At 42.5% G+C, this 23,297-nt stretch overlaps 1 protein-coding gene across 1 annotated transcript in view; it reads right to left on the bottom strand.

The window, feature by feature from the left end:
* Window positions 1-2,614: 2,614 nt before the first annotated feature.
* The window catches only part of abcd1 (ATP binding cassette subfamily D member 1), a 34,858-nt gene continuing 14,175 nt past the window's right edge, over window positions 2,615-23,297 (bottom strand). Inside the window, exons 2-10 of the mRNA XM_002935513.4 lie at window positions 22,952-23,132; window positions 21,859-22,001; window positions 21,593-21,761; window positions 19,528-19,622; window positions 17,867-18,012; window positions 16,337-16,482; window positions 14,196-14,280; window positions 12,774-12,899; window positions 2,615-8,112 (exon numbers count right to left, since the gene is read on the bottom strand). Coding sequence (XP_002935559.1) covers window positions 7,884-8,112; window positions 12,774-12,899; window positions 14,196-14,280; window positions 16,337-16,482; window positions 17,867-18,012; window positions 19,528-19,622; window positions 21,593-21,761; window positions 21,859-22,001; window positions 22,952-23,132 — 1,320 coding nt within the window. The 3' untranslated portion in view covers window positions 2,615-7,883. The remainder of the gene's footprint in view (window positions 8,113-12,773; window positions 12,900-14,195; window positions 14,281-16,336; window positions 16,483-17,866; window positions 18,013-19,527; window positions 19,623-21,592; window positions 21,762-21,858; window positions 22,002-22,951; window positions 23,133-23,297) is intronic.

The raw sequence follows: 23,297 nt of genomic DNA, 5'->3' as shown, positions 1-23,297 counted from the left end.
GGGTGAGAACAAACAATCTTCCAAACTCTAAACTGATCTTCTCAGATATTTTGATGCTCTTTATAATGACATTATCAATAGACCCTACTAGACTAGCACCACCTGATGGTCTTAAAAAGCAGGAAAGCTTACAATAATCAATGCTTTTTAATTTTGCTGTATATTTACAAGGCAGCTTGGACAAAAGACACCTTTAACACCTGTACAAAGCAGGACTTGCAGCAGCCATATGATTTATTACCCCACTTCTGATTTAGGAACAGTGTTTGTACAGGTGGACTAGGGACTGACGCCAATAGCGGGAGAAGCAATTACAAGGGCACTAAAAGGAGCCATAGAACATAGTGGGAACCTGGTTAGAGGATATAGTTAGAGAGAGCTAAAGGATAGGGCACATCTTTCATGGGTTTTCTCTGTGCTTATCTCCTGCAAGGCCTTTTGGGCATGTTCAGACAGTGCCTTGTACACTAGGCTAACAAGGATTTAACTGACGGAAAGTGCCAGAATGGGGTGCACAGGAAGAAAGCCGAATTTAAGACTGGAATCACACAATGGCACAATCATTCTGTGCCTATCAGCTCTGCATGATCATGCTAGTACCAGCTCTTGTGAACTGCTGATCCTGCAGGCTGAGCCATGGCGGTGTTTGCTCCATGTTCCATTGGCTCATACTGTTTGCTTATGGTTCCATTATTCACTGGAAACAAAACACAAAGAAGGGTAGGGCATGGATACAGAGCTGGGAATAGATTGGCAAGCCAGCTCTTAAACAAGGGCCACAGATCTACACATGGATCAGCAGCACAGCACCAAACCACGTTCTGCAAAAACAGAAATGAAAAACTAAAGTAGCATTTTTCTCCAGTATTTCCTGAGAGTAAAGTAAAATTCAGCATCTAAAAAAAGGAACTGATTTGTAAAATATCTATTTATAGTCATTTTTTTTTTACATATTTGTAGTTTTACACTGCTGATAATGGGCGTTCAGCTCAACAGCTGCATATCAGTGTTAGAGGGTAAGTGGCCCTGTCTGCATTGTCAGTTCACTCAAGTTCACTTGCTGAGACTTTGACTTTCAGAGAGAGCTAGTAAGTAAAAAACCAGGTATTAGCAGTCTAAAACTGCAACAAATAGAAAATTAATATAAATTGCAAAAGTTCTGAAAGGAGCATTAGGTGACGTGCAGGTCACAAAACTATGACCCTAACCTGCCCCTAGAGATCCCATGCCCACCTGACCCATGGACCCTTACTTTTACTTCAACCTGAACCGTTCAGTGATATCATGGAGGAATGTGCCTGCCAGAAGATCACAGCCAGAGTAATTCTCAGGAGCTTGAGGGGTTACAGGTCTGGCAATACAAAAACCACCACCTATCCAATCCTGCACCAGCACCTGCATTGAATGACCAGATAAAAATTTTCTCACGCATTCGGGTGACATGTTCTGCCATGCAAAGAAACGCTAATGTGGCCATTGGCTTGAACGGATCTCCTCCATTTTCTTTTGTTGAAAAACGGCAAATTAAAATGTATAAATATTTAAAAGCCTCAGAATGAAGAGGGAAAAAAATAATTTGACCTGTGATAAATTGCCCCCTTAGTTTATACATTTTTTTTTACCACCTTCTGCAACAGATCAGTAGAGATACACTGAGCCTATGGATCAGTATTGGTTGCCAAGTATTGTAACCTAGCTTACTTCTTTAGACTGCTCTTTCCTGCTTAGGCATTAACTGGACCTGTTACGGCCTCCTTCACCTGTGACCCTCAGCCTAAACCGGTTCTGCCTGCCTCAACCCTTAGACCTCTCAGTCTCTCTTTACCATACCAGCTTCCTGTTGGCCCTAGGGCCAAACAAGTTAAAACGGTGGGTATATGGGCTGTCCGGTTGAGGACTGCATCAATAGGCCAACGCAGTCTGAAGGACCCAAATCAGCAGCTGAAATCTGCCCGTGTATGGCCACCTTAAGAGAATAAAAATCCAGCTATAGCCTCATTGTGTTAAAATTCAAGATACAGGAGAGCAATGCATTGCATAAAGGGAAGGAAACAGCTGTCAGACAAAGAACTGGTTAGCTGCGCTTCCACTTTCATGCACTGCTGTACATGCCCTGTCTTGCCACCGAGGCTCCTGCCACACCAGCCTGAGAGCTAAGGACCGTCTGGCTAAGGGGAAACCAAGCCTTCAGAAATGGGACAAAATAAGAGATTAAGTAGTCAATGACAGTAATATGTATTGCAAATCTTGTAACATAATTAACTTACCATTGGTAGGTCACATTGCCAGCAATGACAGGGAACTTTGGTCATCCTGTTATTCACACTTTATTACAGGCATCAAAATCACCCATGTCATTGACCTAGAGCTGACCATGTTTGCGGCTCTCGGGATTGATGGGCAGATATCTATTGGGCAGGTTTCAATTTCCATCGGCTAAGGGCCTTGTCTACACACTAATGCAGTCCTTCCATGACGGGTCCACATAGGGCTCAAATTAGGTCCTGACAATTGGAGCATGTCCAGATGGCCCATCCGTCCTACGCATGCGGCAATCAATGTAGAAGCAGGTAGTACCTTGATAGGTACTAAGGAAACCAAAGTCAGACCAATGTGAATTTGAAATGTAAATATTTATTTATATTCCACTATCAGAGACATTTGGTCTTTAAAACCACGATAAGGCACATTTTATGATTGGCTTACACTGCTGACAAAAATTACATTGCATAGTCGGTTATTACAAAGCATGATATGCTGGAGATCTGGCCACAGGTCCAATGGTGAAACCCTCTCTCAGGGAGGAGGGTATTGAGCCAGACATTATGGTTTCATGGGCAGTAGCAGATATGGGATGCCCCCCTCTTAACTCTGATACAGGATATTTCATCTTGAAATGCAAAACTAACAGCTCAAGGGATAAGGGGTTATTAACTCTTGGTTTTCAGCCAGTGGACAAGGCCAAACCTAAGTCTGGCCTTTAAAGGGAGGTGGATTCCATTAATGCAAATGGAAGGCTGCACTCTCAGGTTCAAGGGCTTTTCTACCTCATAAAAACAGTGGTGGAGAATATGCTGATTTTCTGGGTCAACCGCTTTCTATGACGCCATTTCAGTTGCTGTCTAAAGCACTTCATGAGCAAGCTCTGAAAAAAGGCAATGGGCAATGCTCTGTAACCTATTTCCTTGTCTGGCAAGGCAGCAGGTAACCCAACCCTGCTCTTTTTCTTATAGTATAACAATAAAAAACATAAAAATAGCTAGTAAAGAAGACAAAAAGAGCTAACAGATTGCATTTTTCATAGCACAAATGGTGTGTATTAACAGCATTATTTAACCACCCTAAAGCCTTGGGGAAAGATATCAGTTGTGCATACGCACATTATATATAATATATATGCTGTATATTGAAATAGTGGATCAGTCAGGATTTCTTCTTCCTTGTGAACTTACATAGAAGCATGCAATTGTCGTAGCTATAAGGATTTAGGGTAGGATGTGAGTTTGAGTGATAAAGAAGCCCTTTGTTTGTGAGTTGGGCCTCTAAGTGATCAATTGTTGGACTTAACCCCTTCCCAAAAGGCTGCATTTTATCGCAGTCTATGGCACACACACACAAGTCTAAGCCTATGCAAAAGTCAAGTTTTCTTTGCCCTTTAACATTATTTGTAAGTACAACTGCAATGGAAAGCTGTATTGGTGCATTTCTGCAGTGCTGGTTCTTACTTCTGAAATAAAATTGCAGGCTGGGTAATGTCTTAGAATGTGTCAATGTTTGATGCTGCTGCACATATAATGATACTAGACTCAAAAGTGTTCCAGCATTGTATGTAGGAATGGCATCTGGTTCTCTATGAATGTTTTAACACAAACACAAAAGCTGCCTGCCTGCAGCCACACCTGTATGGGGCCTGTGGGTGAAATCTGAGAAATGTAGGCAGCGAGTGGTGTATATTACCTGGGTGTCAACAACAACACTGTTATGTAATATGACACGGTCTGCCGGCCAAAACCCTAAGGTTAATCTATCTGCAACTTTTCAGGTTTTGCTAACAACTATCTACCTAGCTCTCCAACTGGCCTGCAATCACCTACAGTATGCCTTATCTAAACCACTGTGTTCCTAACAGGAATGGAATGCTTGTGCCCACTGTGGCAGAAATATTATCATCACCATATCTAACTGAAACCAATATGTAATCCTTAGTCACTCAGATTGGTGACACACGGGCTGATTCCCATTCACTGCCACAGAGAGATATTTTGGGTGCTTTGTCATCCAAGGGGAGATTATAATTTCCTGCACCCTTTGTGTCATTACCCTGTAGGTGGCCATATTCTAGTCTAGTGTATACTCTTTGTTATCTGTGTGCTGATAGGATCTATACTGTATGAGTGTCCATATACATAGTATGGACAGCTTCCTATATTGCTGGTCAACAACTTGAATAATGAGTGAAGCGGAGCTATGGCTGTACTTGCCCACATGGGTCATTGGCAGATACACTTTGAAATATGTCCCATCATCTGCTATCTGACTGGGTCACAGGATGATTAGTCAGAATGGCCCCCTGCCCTGATATTTGGTCAGGCAGCACAGCTCACTAATTACACAAAAGAAAACAAATATTCCCTGCTGCCAATCTATAGACGTATAAAGAGTACATAATGCATGTGTTGCTGGAAAGGATTCTTTTCATTTACTGATCCACTTTTCATTGCCGTTTCTGTGCTGATTTACCCACTGGTAATCACTCCATTTATTTCTGCTAGAAGTACAGGGAGCACTGTCCTTTCATCTATATTATTCTGCTTGCTCAGTCAGCCAGCCCTTTGGATCTCATATTCTAGTTACTAACATCTGCTTTGGCAAATTGATCATTTTACTCAACATTAAGGGGCATATTTATTATAGTGTGTAGGCCAACATCAGCAGTGCTATTGCCCAAAGCAACCAATCAGAACGGTCACAAGTTAAAAAAGACAAAAGCAAAGAGGTTGCTATGGGCAACATCACTGGTGATGTTGGCTTAACACTATAATAAATATGCCCCTAAATGTTACAGAGAAGACCCTGCAGTATTCCCCATAGGCTGGTGTTAATAAGAAAGCCATGATATTTGGGGGTGAATCCAATCACCATGAGTCTTTCAACAGCATCAGCAAGGACATTACAGGGTCGCACTCTCAGCCCAGCCTGGGGTGTATTTCTCCAATATTGTCTATATTTATATAGACAATATATAGCCTGGATGACAATAAATGATTTCCCCTGTATATTCCGATATAACCCTGATGCAGCTCATCAAAGAAGCCTTTGTGTTACTTTCAGAAAATAAAGCAAACTCCCCTTCTGCTCCCATTTTTTTTGGCAGAGAAATGATTTATACAAAGGCTTATTAATTCTCTGCCTGCAAAGACAAGAGTTAGAACTTTCTACATACGGAAACAGGTTTCTACTTGCCTTCTACAGCTGAGAAACTTATTCCTCCCTTATGAAGAGTAAAAGAAATGAGAGATGGGGCTAAAATTGCCTTTTTCTTTTAATATATAGCTATATATAATTCTTTATTTAATATGGTGACACTGGGGCAGGCCTGGAAATCTGTGGGTTCTGGCAAATGCCAGAGGGGCTGCTGTAAAATGCCATAGACAGTCACTGTTTATTTGGCTGGTGGGGGGCTGTTTGGGCCTCTTTGTAGTTGAAATGCCAGGGCCATTATAAACCTGAGCCCAGGCCTGAAATCTCCAAATTACAGAAAGGCCATCTTCTGCTCCATTTTAATCAAATAATTAAAATTTAAAAAATTATTTTCTTCTATTAAATAATGAAACAGTACCTTGCACCTGATCCCAGCTAATATATAATTAATCCTTATCCAAGCATTCTGGATAACAGGTCCCATACCTGTACTTGTACTCAATTTAAGGTAGAAATGGCTAGAATTGCAAAGTTTAGCTTACTGACAGACGGGACCAGGGTAATGTTGTTTGTTAGTTGGTTTGTGCACATTTCAGGCATAGGGAATAGAATTCTGGGAGTTATTAACAGCAGCTGGGGGGTGCCCTTGTTCCTGAAATGCATGCAGTTACCCACAGACTTTGAAAATTAGAAATTAATAATTGCCACCCTCTTGGAAACCACAGTGCATACATTAGAGTAAGTAGAAGGATGTAACCAGGTAACAAATTTCCCCCTGAGGAACTGGCGCACACACAATACAGAACACTAGCCCACTATGCTGTAGTGGGTGGGTACCATAGGCAGGCCCAAGCTGGATGTAGGGGCTGCTGTAAGATGCCACAGACAGTCACTATTTGTGGTCCTGTGGGGGGTCTGTTTGGGCTGCTGTGAACCTGTCGGTGCCCCACGTTCTACCTTATTTGCTTCCTGCAAAAGTCCCACTCTCTTGTATGTTGCTTCAGGGCATGGAAATCAGCAGCCGTGCTAGCATACTAAACCCAATCCAGCTGCCAGGAATAAAATCATATTTATTTGCCTGTAAGCATGAAAGGTGTGTTGCAGGTAATTCATTTTGCACATCATTTTGGGAATGACACAAAGGTGACATATCAGATTTAAAGCTCTCAGCTACATATCATACTGTAGTCAACATGGGTTTTGCTATGTGATAACTCAGCTACTAGCCAAGTTGGCAGCTTTTTTGCTGTGTGTGGGTACAGAGCTCCAGGGAAGAAAGAAATATGTACATATGGTCTATGGAACAATCAATCAAACAGTCGAGACAATCAGTATGGCAGCAGCCTCAGGCATAGCTGTAATTGTGTGAATAAAACCATGTGTTCATATTTATATATATGTAAATTTAGATCAATGTTTCGGTCCTCACCCAGGACCTTTATCATCTTGATAAACGTCCCGGGTGAGGACCAAAATAAGTATCTTTTTTTGATGAAATCTTCCTGGTGTGCATCAGCATTTTTCACATATTTACATTGTTTTTCTATATATTTATATCGGACTTTCGTTTCCCTGACGTTGGTAAGAATAAACTTCACCGTTTGCATTTAAAAGCCATATCATTTTGTTTGTCCCTATGTGGAAATCCTGTGAGTGCCGACATTTCTCTACTTGTCTAATTTTTAGCTCTGGCACCTAGGTATTGCATTTTTGATGGTGTGCTCCCCATTTTGGACTTATATATATATATATATATCACCTGACTAATCAGAACAGAAGGTGAATTTTTATGTGATGTTCCTGGAATATAAATGAAACCAGTACTCTATATGTGCATGAGCAACACTAGATCTGCTACTGCCCATCTGGATCATCCAAGAGCTTTATGGAAGGGAAGCTGGCCTTGGCAGTGAGAGGGTCATGACCATGGCTAGACTGGCAACCTGTGAATTCAGGCTGGGGGCTGCTGTAAGATGCCATAGACAGTCACTATTTATTGGGCTAGTGGGGGCTGTTTGGGCCTCTGTCTACTTGGAATGCCAGGGTCTATTTTGAATCCCTGTCTGGACCTGGTTACTACCCTTTACCTGCAGCAAAGCAGCTGTGTAAGTGTCACAGAGGGACCTGTACACATGGCAAGAGCAGTTCTTTCACATTAGCTGGGCTAATACCTAAGGTGTGCCACAATCATGAGGAGATGGCTGCCCACACAGCGATGACCCAGCAACAGCAAGAACACATTCAGTCAGCAGAAGTCACACTGGGCAAAAAAGTGCATGTATTTACTTCTTCTATACGGGTTCTCACATCACAGTGGCACTATTATGGAGTCAGCATTATACACTGAACCCTACAGCCTCCTTTAAGGTGTGATTTCACTACAGCTAATGGGTTATCGGTTGTACCCACTAAAAAGCGGGCTCAACAGTGTAACCCACTAACTCTGTAAGTGAGCGGTGTCCTTACTCATCCTGTTCAGAGTCAACATTTCCTTCCGTGTCAGCCACTTCGGTATCCTCCCCCAGGAGCTGGCAGAGTTCGCCCAGTCGCTGTTGCATCTTGGGAACTCCTGCCAGCTGCTGTTCCAGCCGCTGCTTCTCCTCCGTGAGCGAGAGACGGGCTGCTGTGTCCAGTTTCTCAAATTTCCAGCCGCCTTCGCCGTCGAACTGCAGCAGATGGGTGTGGTACTTCCTGTGGGAGAAATCGAAGGGCAGAGAAGTAACTACAGAGAAAGCAGATATTGCTGTCGGGGCCAGATGGTATAGAAGGGCAACTGTAAACCCCAAGCTGATAAGCAGTTTTAATATAAATCACACACGTCTATTACCCAGTGGAGAAAATGATACAATGGACAATGGAAACCTTACTACTGACAATGCCTGAACAAGCTACCAAAAGTCATGGGCAATAAATAATTAATCAACAGAAGAGTCATGGCCTTTACAGATGCAGATGAACCCTACTTATAATGGGGGTATAGTTTCCCTTTATATTGCAAATGGAGCTCCCCCTTTGACACAGTGATGTCAAAGCCGCCCAGAGAGGGTCGGACAATGCGTGCCAGCTACATTCTGAACAAGAGCGGAGAGGAAGCGACTGCCGAAATTTCCTTATCTCCCTCTTTCTTATTGTGGCCTTGTCTGTTTGCTGAATGTCAGTGGCCAGACTGCAGAGGAGGGGAGTACAAGGGCCCATTGTGTGCAAAGCCTCATCATGGAGCTAAGGACTGGAAGCCAGCCAGTTCCCCCATCTGTGACAAGAAAGGGGGGACCAGGGCCATGGCAGAAAAGGCAAGCCGGAGGTCACATAGTTGAGGCTGGCAGCGTTCCTCTTATTTAGGGAATTGTCTCCCTTAACCCTGTTGCTATCAGAAGAATCTGTGGGGCTGATCTGGTAACAAAGAGGTTAACTGACATTTTTTTCTACCTAATAAATAAAGAACAATATGAGGCCTCAGAACACTGACTTAGTTCATTAAGGATGAGACTCTTGTACTGCATAAACCCATCTATGAAAAGCAATACACAAACTCTTTCACAAGCAGGGACAATGGTAAGGGGCTCCCGCTAATGCCTAAAATTGCAGTGTGAGCTCTCACTGGGGGGCTCTCCTAGCAACAGGCAAGGCCACATCTATCTCTGTTCCCAGGGAACTACTTTTTTATAAAACGTTTCTCACCAAACGTTGGCGACAGGCACTGGCACAAACAGAACTTACTGACCAGGCCATATGTTCTCTATAGTAACCGGTGGGCTGGTATCTAGGGTGGCAGCATCAGGAGTGGCACAATGTAGGCACGGACTGTCTGTGGGTTCTGGCAAATCAAACCTGTCCGATCAGCATCTGGACAATTTTAGGCCAGATATCAGTCAGAGGTCTATCTGGAGCCTTAAACATTAAACCCTGTTGTTTGTCACTGCCCTTCTCATATTTACCACATGCAAATTTTTCTTTCTCTGCATGTAGTACTAATTTTGTCGTTATTACAGGCTTAAAGGGGTGGTTTCACCTTTAAGTTGACATTTAGTATGTTATAGAATGTCCTATTTCCTAGCAACTTTGCAATTGGTCTTTATTGTTTATTTATTATAGTTTTTTTATGTGCCTTCCTTTTCTGCCTCTTTCTAGCTTTCAAATAGGTAGGTCACTGACCCCAGCACACACAAATCTATTGCTCTCTGAGGCTACAATTTTATTGTTAGTTACTTTTTATTCTTTATCTTTCTATCCACTCTTTCACCTTTTCATATTCCAGTCTCTCACGTAAATCACTAGGGTAGGACCTTAGCAACCAGATAGCTGCTAAAATACCAAAGTGCAGAGCTGTTGAACAAAAAGCTATATAACTGAAAACCACAAAAACTAAAAAACAGAGACCAGTTGCAATTTGTCTCAGAATATCACTGTCTGCATCATACTTACTACAAGGTGAACCACCCCTTTAAGTGAATGGGCATTTCCTAGGCTTTCATAGTAATTAGCGTATGTCATCACTGATGTCAACTTCAACATTAAAAGTTAGACTCGCTGCCATTTACATTTCCCTGAATAGACAGCAAACTACGAGTATGTGTGAGCATTGAATAGTTATCTGATTATTTATAAATTTAAATGGGAGCTACTGTATTGCTTGCTTAGGTTAAGGCATTCTTCCCATAAAGGGGAACTCCATGCACATTCTTTTTTGCACAATGAAAGAAGATGTAATTCTAGACAAGTTTACTGTTTTAAAAAAAATGTGTCATTAACCTATATTAACCTAAGTTGCTTAGAATATATACAAGGTAAAGGAAAAGGTAACAATCAATGGGGGGGTACCTAACATTTTGGTACCCCCCCGTGATTGTAATTGCTTACCTTGTACCCTGGGATGGTGCTCCTGTTAAAAGAAAACTGCACCAGCCCGGGGTAGTTGCGATCGTCTTCCTTCTTTGCACTGCTTGCACATGTGTAAGCAGAACTTTAACAAGAGAGCTGCCATTTTCACTCTACTGCGCATGCGTCAGTCCCAGGATCGCAAAGAAAGAAGACTCACTTTCTCTCAGCTACCCTGGGCTGGTGAAGTTTTCTCTTAACAGGAGCACCAACCCGTGGTATAGACTAAGCAAATACAATCACCTAACATTTTGTCACCCTCCAGTGACTTTATTTTTCCTTCTCCTTTAAAGCCCACTTTCCTTCTTTGTACCATTATAGGTCCAGTATGCATTCCCCCTGTGAGTGACACAGACAGGGAACTAACTGGGAACCACACGTGCCCTGTCTCACATATGCAACAGCAGCCACAATTACTTCTGCCCATAGCACTGTGGCATGCATAACAAAAAAAAGGAAGTCTGTGTCGTAATCACAACGGGGCCCAAGGTCACATGGCCTGCTCGCCATGGTTGTCATCAGATTTCATACTTCTCTTAAGTTCAACCAGTGTAAAAAGAAAGGGGTTATACTTTATACATAGACCTAATTATAAGCAAATAATTCTAATTGTTTAAAATGATTTCCTTTGTCTCTGTAATACTAAAACAGTGCCTTGTGAGGAGAAAATTGCGCTATACGCTGATGACATGTTGTTCTTAGCAGACCCAGCAGAATCTCTGGAAAAGCTCCCGCAGACAGACATTTGGGAGATTTTAAGGCTTACTCATAAACTGGTGCAAATCTCATATTTCCACTCAATACTGCGTCCCCACACTATCAATCGCCTAATCAGTCCCTTCAGTGGGTTGATGATTTTCAATAATGCAAAAATGTACCTTCACCCGCACTCCCTCAGCTCTCCGACCATTCAACGCTCGGTGCACAGTGTTCAAAGGGATCGGCACCCTCCCCACAGATTCCGGATAGGTAGATAACAACGGCACTCAAGGGTCTATGCCCGTATTTAAGCTCTTGAGTGCCGTTGATGATTTTCAATACCTGGGCATTTCCTTTTCTAAAGACCATAGGCAATATCTCAGAAACAACTCGTATCCCATCCTAACAAAAATCTCTCATCAGATGAAAATATGGAAAGCGCTTGCCTTAACACCACTGGGCAGGGTGGCTATATGTAAAATGATTTTCTTACCACAACTCACCAGTCTTCAAGGCGGTGTGGCTCTCCCAGACCAGAGATCTTACTATCTGGCATCTAAGTTGCAACACATACTAGCATGGATGAGACGTCATAAAATGGATGCATCCTATAATATCCTTGGCACCTGCTGGGATCGAGAAGGAGTACCTCCTCAGGTATTCTTAGAAACACTAGATAATTTTGCATGCCCTCTTCCAATTATTGGGAACTTATTTTGGGTGTGGGAAGCCACATTAGCACTCATACAGCACCAGGCAGTCTCCCCAAATACCCCATTATGGGAAAATGGCAAGTTGCTGTACTTTAAAAATCCAGACTTGCAAAACTTTTGGCAATCTCAAGGACTACAATTTGTTGATGATTTGTTTGTAGATGGAATATTTAAACCCTTTGATCAGATCAGGGCTGGTAACTTCAAATTCATGGCTTCACTACTACCAACTTAAACATGTAGCCAGGGCCCTATGGACAATGTCTCCTGTCCCAAATTCTAAATCCCCAGTGGAAAACATACTGGACTACTTAGCAAATATATGCAGAACTTATCCTCTTTCATGGCACTTTGGAGTAGAAAGACATGGGTACCCATTTTAGATTCGGGGGAATGTGTACTTTCCAAAAATATATGGCTTTCTGGGGTACTTTTTACTAGCTTTAATGATGTAAATGTGTTGCTTTTGCTGGAGCTGAAATGACCAAAAATTCTACCATATTTTGAAAGCTTAGGTTGTCCTGAAAAAAACAATATATTGTTTTCCTGGGTAAACTAAAAGTCCCCCTGAGGAAAGGCCCCTAAAGTGAAACAGTGCAAAATGTTCAAAAACTGTCTGGCAGTAGAAGTTCCACTTTGGTCCAAAACGGCTGGCAGTGAAAGGGTTAACAGGTCGTGGCTTTGTCTGCGATCCTTATCAAATGACCTATGACTGACATCACTAACAGCCCGAGATCTCGCGAGATTTCGTATGATCATGGACTTGCACCTTGTAGTTTAAATTCTGTTCACCTGGGGTGGGTGTTAGGGAATGCTACATTGAAAAAGGGAACCAGAGGTTCCGGAAACGTCTGTATCCTTCTCACTGATTACTCCAATAAACCTGCATGGAGGCAGTTTTTTGCACCTACTGAAACCCTATGGGTTTATTTAATGTTTAAATGATTTTTTAGTAGACTTAAGGTACAGAGATCTGAATTACAGAAAGACCCCTTATCCAGAAAACCCCAGAGCATTCTGGATAACAGGTCCCATCCTGAATATAGATACAGACAAAGTTCTTACCAAAGGGAAGGCCTGTGAGTGATTGACAGCAGAGCTATTCCAGCATCCTTTGCAGCCTGGAAGATCTTTCCTTCTACATCTATGCTCACTGCACTCGTGCATTCATCCAGAAGGGCATATTTGGGCCTGCGGGGGATACATAGATGTAAATTGCAAGGATCAGCACAAATCCCCATCCCCATGCCGTTCCCATTGCATTGTTGTGCCTGCAACCATATTTGAAATGTCTGCTTGCTAGATTTAAGTGCTCACCAAGCAGCTTATTGTCCCATATGTAATAATTTTTGCTAAGTAGCCCAGGAGCAGCAACACATAGAAGCCAAAAAGATGTTTAATTTTAAACAACAAAATGCTTCCTACTGATTGGTTGCTACGGGGTTCCTGCTCATGGGCAAACTTAGTGCCCTTTATTTAGGGATGCACCGAACCCAGTTCCAACAGTAGGGGGTTCGTAAATCTGTTTTACAGAAATCAGCACATTAGGGTCAGGGGATTCACTGATCATCGATCCCCAATGTGGAATACCCAAATGCCAAACTGTGTGAGTTGTAGGGGGAAAAAATGTTACATTAAGCAGGATTGAAATCTGAAATAAATGAAACATACGGTAAATAAATGAAACATTTATACATTTTGCACCCTCTGGAGTCTGGGGAAAAGTGTATATCTGTGACTTAATTGAAAATTTAGGCGGGGAGTAAAGTAAAAGTAAATATGGAGAAAGTGCTCACCTAATTAGGGCTGCCATCAGAAAGCCATTATAAAATGTGGGCCCCATACAATTGTAACATTTTGGGCCCATTTGTGTCATACTGAGCAATTTTAAATATGGGGTTTCCTTAGGTAAGCAACTGTGTATCCTCCTTTCCTCTACCCCATGTTCCACTGGTCTCTGATCCCAGCACGATTATGTGACACCCTCAGTATCACTGCTGCATTACTACTGTAGGGACACAGTACTGGTTTGGGGGGCAGGGTTGAACTGGAAAGTACTGTGATTTATGGGGGAATTTACTTTGATTTCTTCTGAGCCCCAAGGGAACTTATTTTGCAGTCCCGATGCCATACCCGATAAAACAAAAGCTGAAAGAAGACTGGGCTGCATCTCATTTGACATTAGGGGCAATTTTTGTTTGGGAAATTAGTCACAAAGCAGTTTAAGATCATTAAAATAAAGATAGGATATATATGGCTGATTATTGTCAGGGATTTCCAAATGCTGCAAAAGAGCAAAACCAGTGGCTCTAATTACAGTAATACTGACCATCTTATGAATTAAACACCTCCTAAAATGGCACATACCCTTGTTTTAATCACTTTTGGGGTTTTTTCTTGTGTATTCAAGTTTACTCTTCCCCTTTAGAATTGCATTGGCCGTGGTTAAACAGAACCTGGCTTTTGTGATTGGAATGCATATCTTACTTGTGATAAAACATGCGAGCCATGCCGACTCTCTGCTTCTCCCCGCCGGACAGCACATCCTTCCAGTCGCTGACGGAGTCCCAGCCTGGGCACAAACACAGAAACCAGTCACAGCAGGTACAAGGATTGTTATTAGAAAGATCCATTTCTTGTTAGCGGCTGTGTAATGGAGCATGCATAAACAAGTATGACACATTAGAAGCCACTGATGCCTGGGGTCTATAATTAGTACTGTTTTCCTGGAAAATGTGCAATCTTATATGTCGCCATTCATTTCTACAATGTGCACCCATGTGCCTACTGTGGGGTTGCATCGAAACTGGCTCTAATCAGGAGCACTACACTCCATGCCTTCTATTGTTAGTTTCATAGGGCCCCTACTCAGGCCTGGATTGGGATTCATAATAGGCCCTAGCATTCGAAGTACACAGAGGCCCAAACAGCCACCCACAAGCCCACTAAACAGTAACTGTCTATGGCATCTTACAGCATCTCCTCTGACATTTGCCAGAATCCACAGATTGCCAGTCCTGCCATGCCCCTACACTATGTTAGGCTTTTGTCCCTCCCTGACCTTCTCAAGCTGATGTAAAGGCCTTAAGCTAAAGGTGGCCATACACAGTCAGATCTTCTCCTGATATCAGGCTAAACTGAGCTAGAATGGCGTGTATAGGTGCAGTTGGTTTGGAGGCCACATCAAGGAGCCAATGCAGTCCCCGATCCAATGGAATAATCAAACCAGCCCGATCAAGATCTGGACGATTTTAGGCCAGACATCAGTCAGGGAGGCCAGTTGTTCGTCTAAAGGACCGATATCGGTAATTAGAATTGCCCCATGTATGGCCACCTTAAAGTGGACCTGTCACCCAGACATAAAAAGCTGTGTAATAAAAGTCCTTTTCAAATTAAACATGAAACCCAAATTCATTTTTATATTAACACATCCAAACCCATTATAAAGGCATTTAAAAATCCCAGCTGTCAATCATATATTGCTTGCCCCGCCTCTATGCCTTAGGCATAGAGGAGGGGCAGACTATAATTTTAGCTTTCCGTTCAGCACTACCTAGATGTCACTGCACATCTCACTTTCCCCTCCCTCCTCCTTATCTTATTGTGTAGCCAGTGCATGGGCATGGCCATCAGGTCCCCCATTCTGGCACAGAAACAAGATTTTGGCATGATACAAAGCTTGTCTTCATAACAGTGTCCACAAAATGGTGCCTGCCTGCTTGCTTTGATTGAGTAATTCATGACGGAATTAAACAAGATTTATATTATTTATATAGAGTAAGTAATGTTTATTTTGCTCAACTAACAATATAGAAAATAATTTGGAGTTATTTCTTAGGGTGACAGGTCCCCTTTAAGCCATTATAGATATATTTGGGACCATGTTGGAAATAAGGGATGTACTGAATCCATGATCTGGTTCAGGGGTTGGTTAAATGAAAGCCCTTCTGCTTTGCCAGGCATTCCCTGTGCCACCCTTGGCTCATGCATGTACAGAACAGAATACAAGATGGTGGCGAAATACTGCTGTAAATACATATGTCTGTTGTGCCAAAAAAGAGAAGTGAAGGGGTATGACTTTTGTTGGCCTAACTTGTGTGACCAAAGATGTGCTTTATCTTGTGTATGGCCAATTTCAGTCTGGCCTCTAGCTTATCTATGAGTGCAGATCTGGCAATCAGACAGGCTGCGTGAAGGGTAAGTAAACTTTAAAATACGTCAATGTACAATTACTATTTTAAGCACTTTTGCAATTTACATTCATTATAATTTTTTTCAAGATTCAAAGATATTAAGAGGAATGTACACTGCTAATCTAAATGAATTTTGTTACAACAGCAGCACACGCTGGTCTGTTTTGGACCATGATGTAGTTGTGATGAAATTGTCAGGAAAAAAAAATAGGGCTGATGTTGTTACATCAAAAAATGCAATTAAGTTCATTCAAATTAACAGTACACATCCCTTTTAATATCTTTGAATTTTAAAAAAAAAATTATAAATGTATATTGCAAAAGTGCTTAGACTAGCACTCTCATCAATTGTATATTCATTTTAAAGGTTTACTTATCCTTTAACATGCTATGTGCTATTCCCTGGGGCTGTGGCTAATTCTGAGAAATACTGACCTCCTTCTCTTTGCACCAAATAAATCAGATTTACTATGTTAAGAATGGCCTCCAGGTTTTTGTCAGTAAAGCTTTTCCGCCTCATGTCCTCAGCTGTGTCTGGGTAAATAACCTGATCCCGCAGCGTTCCCACCGACATGTATGGCCTGAAATACAAAACAACAGAACATTCCTTCTTCATTTGCACTAATACATATGGAAGAGAGCTGCCATATCCCTTACACAGTTACAATAAGAGTATAGCAAGCAATGAGTTGCCACATTTAGATGCATAATTGTGCCGATAATGTACATGGGGGCAGCCATTTAAGCTGGAAATAAGGAGAAAGGACACAGGTGACTTAGCAGATAACAGATAGAACACCATTGTATTTTACAGGACTTATTTGTGTTCTACAATGTAACCTATGCCTTTTCTTCTATTTTTCAGACTTGAATGCCTGCCCCATATTTCACCTGTTCAGATGATCAGAAGCCAAACAGGAGTAAAAAACGCTGAGCTATGTAAAGATGCCTCGCTCCTGCACCAAGGCCCAGACTGGTGTACATGCTCAGTTTGTAAGGCTATGAGGAAGCTTCCTTCTGATTGGCCCAGATCCACATTCCTAAGGGGGGGGGAGTGAGTTCTTAGCATTCTTGAGGGAGGGGGGAGTAGGAGAGGGGAGAGAGCTGCGTGTCTCTGGCACAGGAATACGGACACAACAAATCTTTTGACAGAGGACTCAGTGCAGCATTTCTGTGAGTGCTTATGGCTGTATTTACATAGACCTTTCTGATAAAGCTTAATTAGTTTTTACCTTTGTTTTTCCATTAAAACACTTTCATATTTTTTGGTGTTACTGTTCCTTTAAGGTGGTGCAATTGGTCTTCATTTTTCATTATTTGTGGTTTTTGAATTTTTTAGCTTTTTACTCAGCAACTCTCCAGTTTGGGATTTTATCAGCCATATTACCCAGTCCAAGTTAGGTCCAAATTAACCTAGCAACCAGGCAGTGGTTTGAATACAAAACTGGAATATAAATGGGAGTAGGTCTGAATAGAAAGATAAGTAAAAATTACAATGAATTTGTAGCCTCAGAGAGCAATATTTTGGGGCTTTCAGGGCAGATAATTTAGAAACAATAAAAAACAATACGATAATTGAAACGTTTCTAAGAACTGGCCATTCTATAACATAACTTACAGGTGGACCACCCCTTTGTATCAGAAATCTGGCAAATCAACTATAATTGTATGAAAGCTGCAAAGGAGCTGCGATGGAAATGGATTTACACAATTTCCACCAGCAGATGGTGCTACAGTACTTCCTGCTCCCACCGGGTGGGATAACGAATGGATCTAGAGCTGATCCATTTCACAATCCATATTAGACTGTAATAAACAATTTGCAAATGGGAAACTTGACATGTAAATAAAGTATTTTGGCCCAGACCTTCCTTATAATAATATAAGATTTCATAAATACATGCTATAAGCCCTTTAACTGAAAGTGTAAGGCTAGAGGAATAGCTGTTCTGTTATGCCTTTTACCTTTGTGGAATATAGAACATATGCTGTGGAGGGGGTTTATACAAGACACCTTTGTACGCAGGCCAGAGACCACCCAAAATCCTGAACAGAGAGCTTTTTCCACAGCCGTTGGGTCCGGTGATCAGAAGATGCATTCCTTCCTCTACCTGGCAGGGGAGAATAACACACAATATTATAGGTGCCCTTAGTGAAGCACACAACTATACAAGGGGGGTAATATTTGTAATGCAACACGGCAACAAACTAGCAGGTTGTGACTAAAAGCACCGGCCAAGATTTGTATAATCTGGTTCTTTGACCACCAGGCAAGGAGAGACCTGTAGGGATGTGATCCTTGTCCAGCGGGGTTGTATAACATGGCCCATATACCAGATATCAGTCGCGAAGGCCCTATGTAAGGGTTCTGCAGTTTTTATAGGGCAGTGTGTGACCACCTTGATTTAATGTTGGTAAATTCCTCCCTAGCAGAGTGTGAGGGTGCAGCGAACACCATATAAACAAATTCTGGCAACAGAGGCAGGGGATGTACACTTTGAAAAGGAAAGGCCATGTTTTATTCTACAGAGGCCATCTGCCTCACGGGCGGTGGGTTCTACATTTGCATTTGGCCACCCCTTTCCATTTAGAAACCCAGTGTGGTAATCCGATAAGAGATTAGGGATTGCTCTAAAAAGGAAGGTGAGGAGTTTCTCGGCTGAGAATTTTGCAGCAACTGTAAGCAAAAATATTCTATATAGTGCCAACCCTGATCCTATCTTTTCCTGGTTAATTCAGCACCATCATATCTGGACTGGGTTTCAAACTAGGCCCTTGCATTTATTGTACATAGAGGGCCAACCCCCCACCCCCCTCCGGCCTAATAAATAGCGACTGTCTATGGCATTTGCCAGAATCCACAGACTGCAAGTCTGGGCCTAAACAACACTAGTGCTGAACTCTACAATGGCAGCTCAGAACACAGAGCACAGAGTCTTTCATTTTCCTTTGAGAAGTAGCTGAACTAAAGGCCTGGGACGTGCCTTGGGTCACCTACTACTGAGAGTTAATGTGTTTAATAATATACTCAATACTCATATAGCAGGCCAAGTGAGAGCACTGCAGAGGAGGAGGAGGCAGCTGGTGCAACTCTCTGCCATTGCCCCAGGATGACTGCTGTATCAGGGCACAGATAAGGAGGGAGATACCCTGTAGTACAGTCAATCTCTGCCAACACATGCAAGTCCTTGGACATTTGACTTTGTCTTCTCATTATCAATTTTTACTTGTACTACGGCTCGTAATTATCAGACTGTTCTGACAATACAAAGTCTCCCCGTGACCCGCTTGTGACAAAGCTCCAAATCAAGATTAAAGTGCAGAGAGAAAGGTGAGATTATCAGCTCGAAGTGATAAGAGAAAAGATCAGTTAAAATTAAGATGATGGGGTGCATCGCACACTAGCCAGACTCATTTACTACGGTGGCCCATGTACGAGCTGATACAAGCAGCTGACTTGGCCTTTGCAGAGATAATTGTTTGCTTATTGGCTCTCACATAAGGGCAAACTGATGGCCTGATCCACTAATAAATTCCCAAGATGTAAAATGAACTGAATGCTCTATGATGGCTGACAGGTTTAGTGAACAGCATAGAAACCGTTGTTTAATTTTTAAGCCACCCACCTGAATATTTAGACGCTCTACAACCACATCTCCTGTAGGAGTGACGATTGGGATATTCTCACATATGATCCCATTTTCCACATCCACAACTTTCCCTGGGAGACACAAGAGAAAGTTAGACCTACCCGGCACAATACCATGCCTTTTCAAGTGCTTATTTACTGAAGCAAGTAATGCATTGCACCAATGCATGTGTCTCTGTACTTGCTCTTTGCACCATACTGATGAATAAATGCAGGGCACAAAATAGACCTGGAGTGGGATTAAAAATAGACACTGGCATTTCGCATACACAGAGGCCAAAACAGCACTTGCCACAGCCCAATAAATAGTGACTGTCTATGGCATCTTACAGTAGGCCCTTTGGCATTTGCCAGAATCCACACATTTTACCACACTGGGTAAAATGGATGGCATCTAGTGCATACTTTGTAAAGGGGCCTTTCACTTATCCGTGCCACACTAAAGGGGCTTCTTTGGAAAATGTGGAAATGTGTGAGGCTGATGGTATCGCTTGGTGGAGTAGGAATAAAGGCCTGTTTCCAGCAAAAGCAAACCTCAAGGCTACAGTGTACAATGACATTATTGACAGTTCCATGTTTTCTATTTGTAACAACAGTTTGGCGAGGGTTCTTTCCTGTCCCAGGACATGCACAAAGATCTGCACAGAATGGGTTTGCTGGGATGGAAGTGTAAGAACTTGACTGGCTTCATGGAGCCCTGACCTCAGCCCTAATGAACTCCTACTCAGTGATCCTCCACCTGTGTTTTGCAAGCAACATTTTGCTCACCAGCCCCTTTGATGTTGCTCCCAGTGTAACCATAAAAGGTGCTTATAACTAAAGCACTTCTGAAATGGAGGTGTACTGCCAAACAGCCTTCTGTAGGCTGCCAGTCCACAATGTGCTACCAAATTATGAATTACAGAATCACAGCCTTTATTGGGCACTCCGTAAGAGCTTTTTTTCATGCTTGCGTTGCTACTCAACTTTTTTATATTTAAATGTTGCTCTTCCCACACCTTGTGTCTCAACCCTTCCTCCTTGTAGATTGTAAGCTCTTCTGGGCAGGGCCCTCTTCACCTATTGTATCGGTAACTGATTGCTTTATATGTTACTCTGTATGTCCAATGTATGTAACCCACTTATTGTACAGCGCTGCGGAATATGTTGGCGCTTTATAAATAAATGTTAATGTAATGGGTAGAAAAGTTTGCCCTATAGTATGAATTGGAGCCCTGATTGTGAGTCGGGCCTGATTTCCAACATCCCAACCTAACTGCTCTCGTGTCTGAATGGAAGCAAATCGCACCAATAAAGTTCCAACATCTAGCGAAACCTTTCCATGAAGAGCAGAGGCTGCTACAGAGGCAAAAGGGGGTAACTATATAGATACCCTTGGTTTGGTAATAGGTGGGTGTATGGATACTTTTGTCCATATAGTGTGTGTAGTTATGTGAACTCCCTTTGAGTTAGGGTAGAGACCAGCTAAGCAAAGTGTTATGTGCTCAGCCATTCTCTGGGATAGGCGCTGGCACACCTGCACTGCCTCTAGATCAAGGTAAATACTGCTTGGAATTTAAATAGGAGTATTTGGAAAAGCCTTTAAGGAAGTACAAATATGCATAGACTTTTAAGTGCTTCAATGAGGGTATCTACTTAGAAAAACTTAATACTGACTTGCTTCTTTACTCTTGGTGCAGCAGTACAGGTAGAGGAATACAGTGTGCTAACATCTAAATGAATCAGGATATATAACAAAGGGCCACGTGATTAAAAATGTATTAAGGGATTGCATAGGTGTCCAAGTCAGACTTGTTTGGCGCCATCCTGAGTATGCCCAGCTAAACCCATTATTCCTTATTTATTATATGATAAGTGATCCAGCAGACTGCATATTTGGATCAGTTCTGTTCACCAGTTTCTACCACTTACCCATTATTCTACTAACTCAGGAAAAGCAACACACCTTGACATAAGGAAACCTTGTATATTAAACATTGGTACATGGTTGCTTTATTATCCGAAAGACAAGAAGAGAGCTGTGCCAGCCATTCCTGGCATACCTTTGATCTCGAGTGGCCCTTCCATACGAATTCCATGTTGAATGACGCCCCTGTTCTTGGACTCAGCTTCTTCCAGCTCTCCGGGCCGTTTGTAGATGCCTTTCTGCACGTCTTCAAATACCTCGAACATGTCGTGCACCCTTGCCGTGTATCCAGCTAGCTCAGTCACCTGTCACAGGTATAAATTTCCAGATAAAAAACATGGCTATTCAGAACATCTGAGTCCTATACTGTATTATTAGGCAGGAAGATACCCCAAACCCCACCTCTTTGTAGGACGACATGACTCTCTCAATGGCGTCAGCAGATGCCGTCAGCAGGTTTCTAGCTGTGGTAAAGGCTTCGGCTCTCTCGCTCACCAGTTCCTCTTCTTTCATCTCCATGGCAGCTTTTTTCACCTCCTCTGAATCTGAGGAACAAAATATAACATAAAAGACCCAAGGGACTGGAGAATTAAAAGAGAAAACAGCATGGCAGCTCCATAACTGTGTAGCTGCCCACCCAGACAGTTCTGTAATATTGCTTTAATATTTTACTGAAAACTGTACATTCTGACAAGGGTTACTACTTTTAAACAGTACGTAGCCCGGGCTAACTGCCACATATTATATGTGGTCAGAATCAACACGGGACTGTTCCTGGCAATGCTCATCCCACTTGGCATATTATTCAGATACCAGGTTCAAATTAGAATGGGAGTCTCATTATTTGAGGCCTCTGATCATCAGCCTTGGGTGAACTGTACAAGACCTGTTTGTGTTGAAATTTGGCCAGAGTAAGTGCCCTTTACTGATGATGTCCAACTTTCGGCACTGGATGCACTTCTGTCTCTGGCACTAATAGATGCACGCCAAGCAAGAGTTTTTTTTCTCTGTTCTGTACAGGACATTATAATCAAGTTAAAAATAGAAAAACCCAGTCAGGGTTAGACTGGCATGGCAGGACACCAGCAAAACATACCCAGGCCCACTCACCTATGCTGCAGACTCTCCCCAGTCCAGGGCCACCTACTCTTGCCCAATTGCAGCCACAAGTGAAAGAGGAAATAGGAGGTAAAGGGTAAACTGCAATGTAGCATGAACAGGAAAGGGGGGCCCTTGAGGTGGCAAGGAGGTCCCTTGGGGTTGCAGCCACTGACACCCCAGTCCAAAGCTGAATATTGGGAGTGGAATTGCTACCATAAAAGGAATAGCGTTGGTTTGTCCAACAGGGGGGGGGCCTTTACTAAAACTGCACACAGTAGTGAACTGCAATTGCTAGAAGTTCTTGTTTATAACAACCCTGACACGCATGTTTCCCAACTGGCATCATGACTTTCTGATCCAGAACAGTACATTGCTGCAATGGGCATGTACTCACCGCTGTCAGCATAGCCTGTAGCTGTAATGATGGGCACAGCGACCATCACCAAACCTGATGCACTCCAGACATACTTCATTAGAAACTGTTCCAGCATCACATACCACAGTCGCTCCAGAAGGATAATGTTTATCTGCGAGGACAGATCTTCATAGCATTTCCTCAGGAGGGACATTTCTACCTGCACAAGGAGCACACAGGGAAAGGGCAGGGGTTAATTAAAACATACACTACCTTTACCCATTCCATTAAAACTCTGGTACAAACAGGGTTAATGGCCATGACCCATATAAAAACACTGGCCTGCAGGTTCTGAAACTCCTCTCCTTGATGGCTTCTCATAGCC

Source organism: Xenopus tropicalis, chromosome 8 (assembly GCF_000004195.4).
Source record: "Xenopus tropicalis strain Nigerian chromosome 8, UCB_Xtro_10.0, whole genome shotgun sequence".
NCBI classification, from domain to species: domain Eukaryota; kingdom Metazoa; phylum Chordata; class Amphibia; order Anura; family Pipidae; genus Xenopus; species Xenopus tropicalis.
This window is presented reverse-complemented; position numbering and strand designations above follow the sequence as displayed.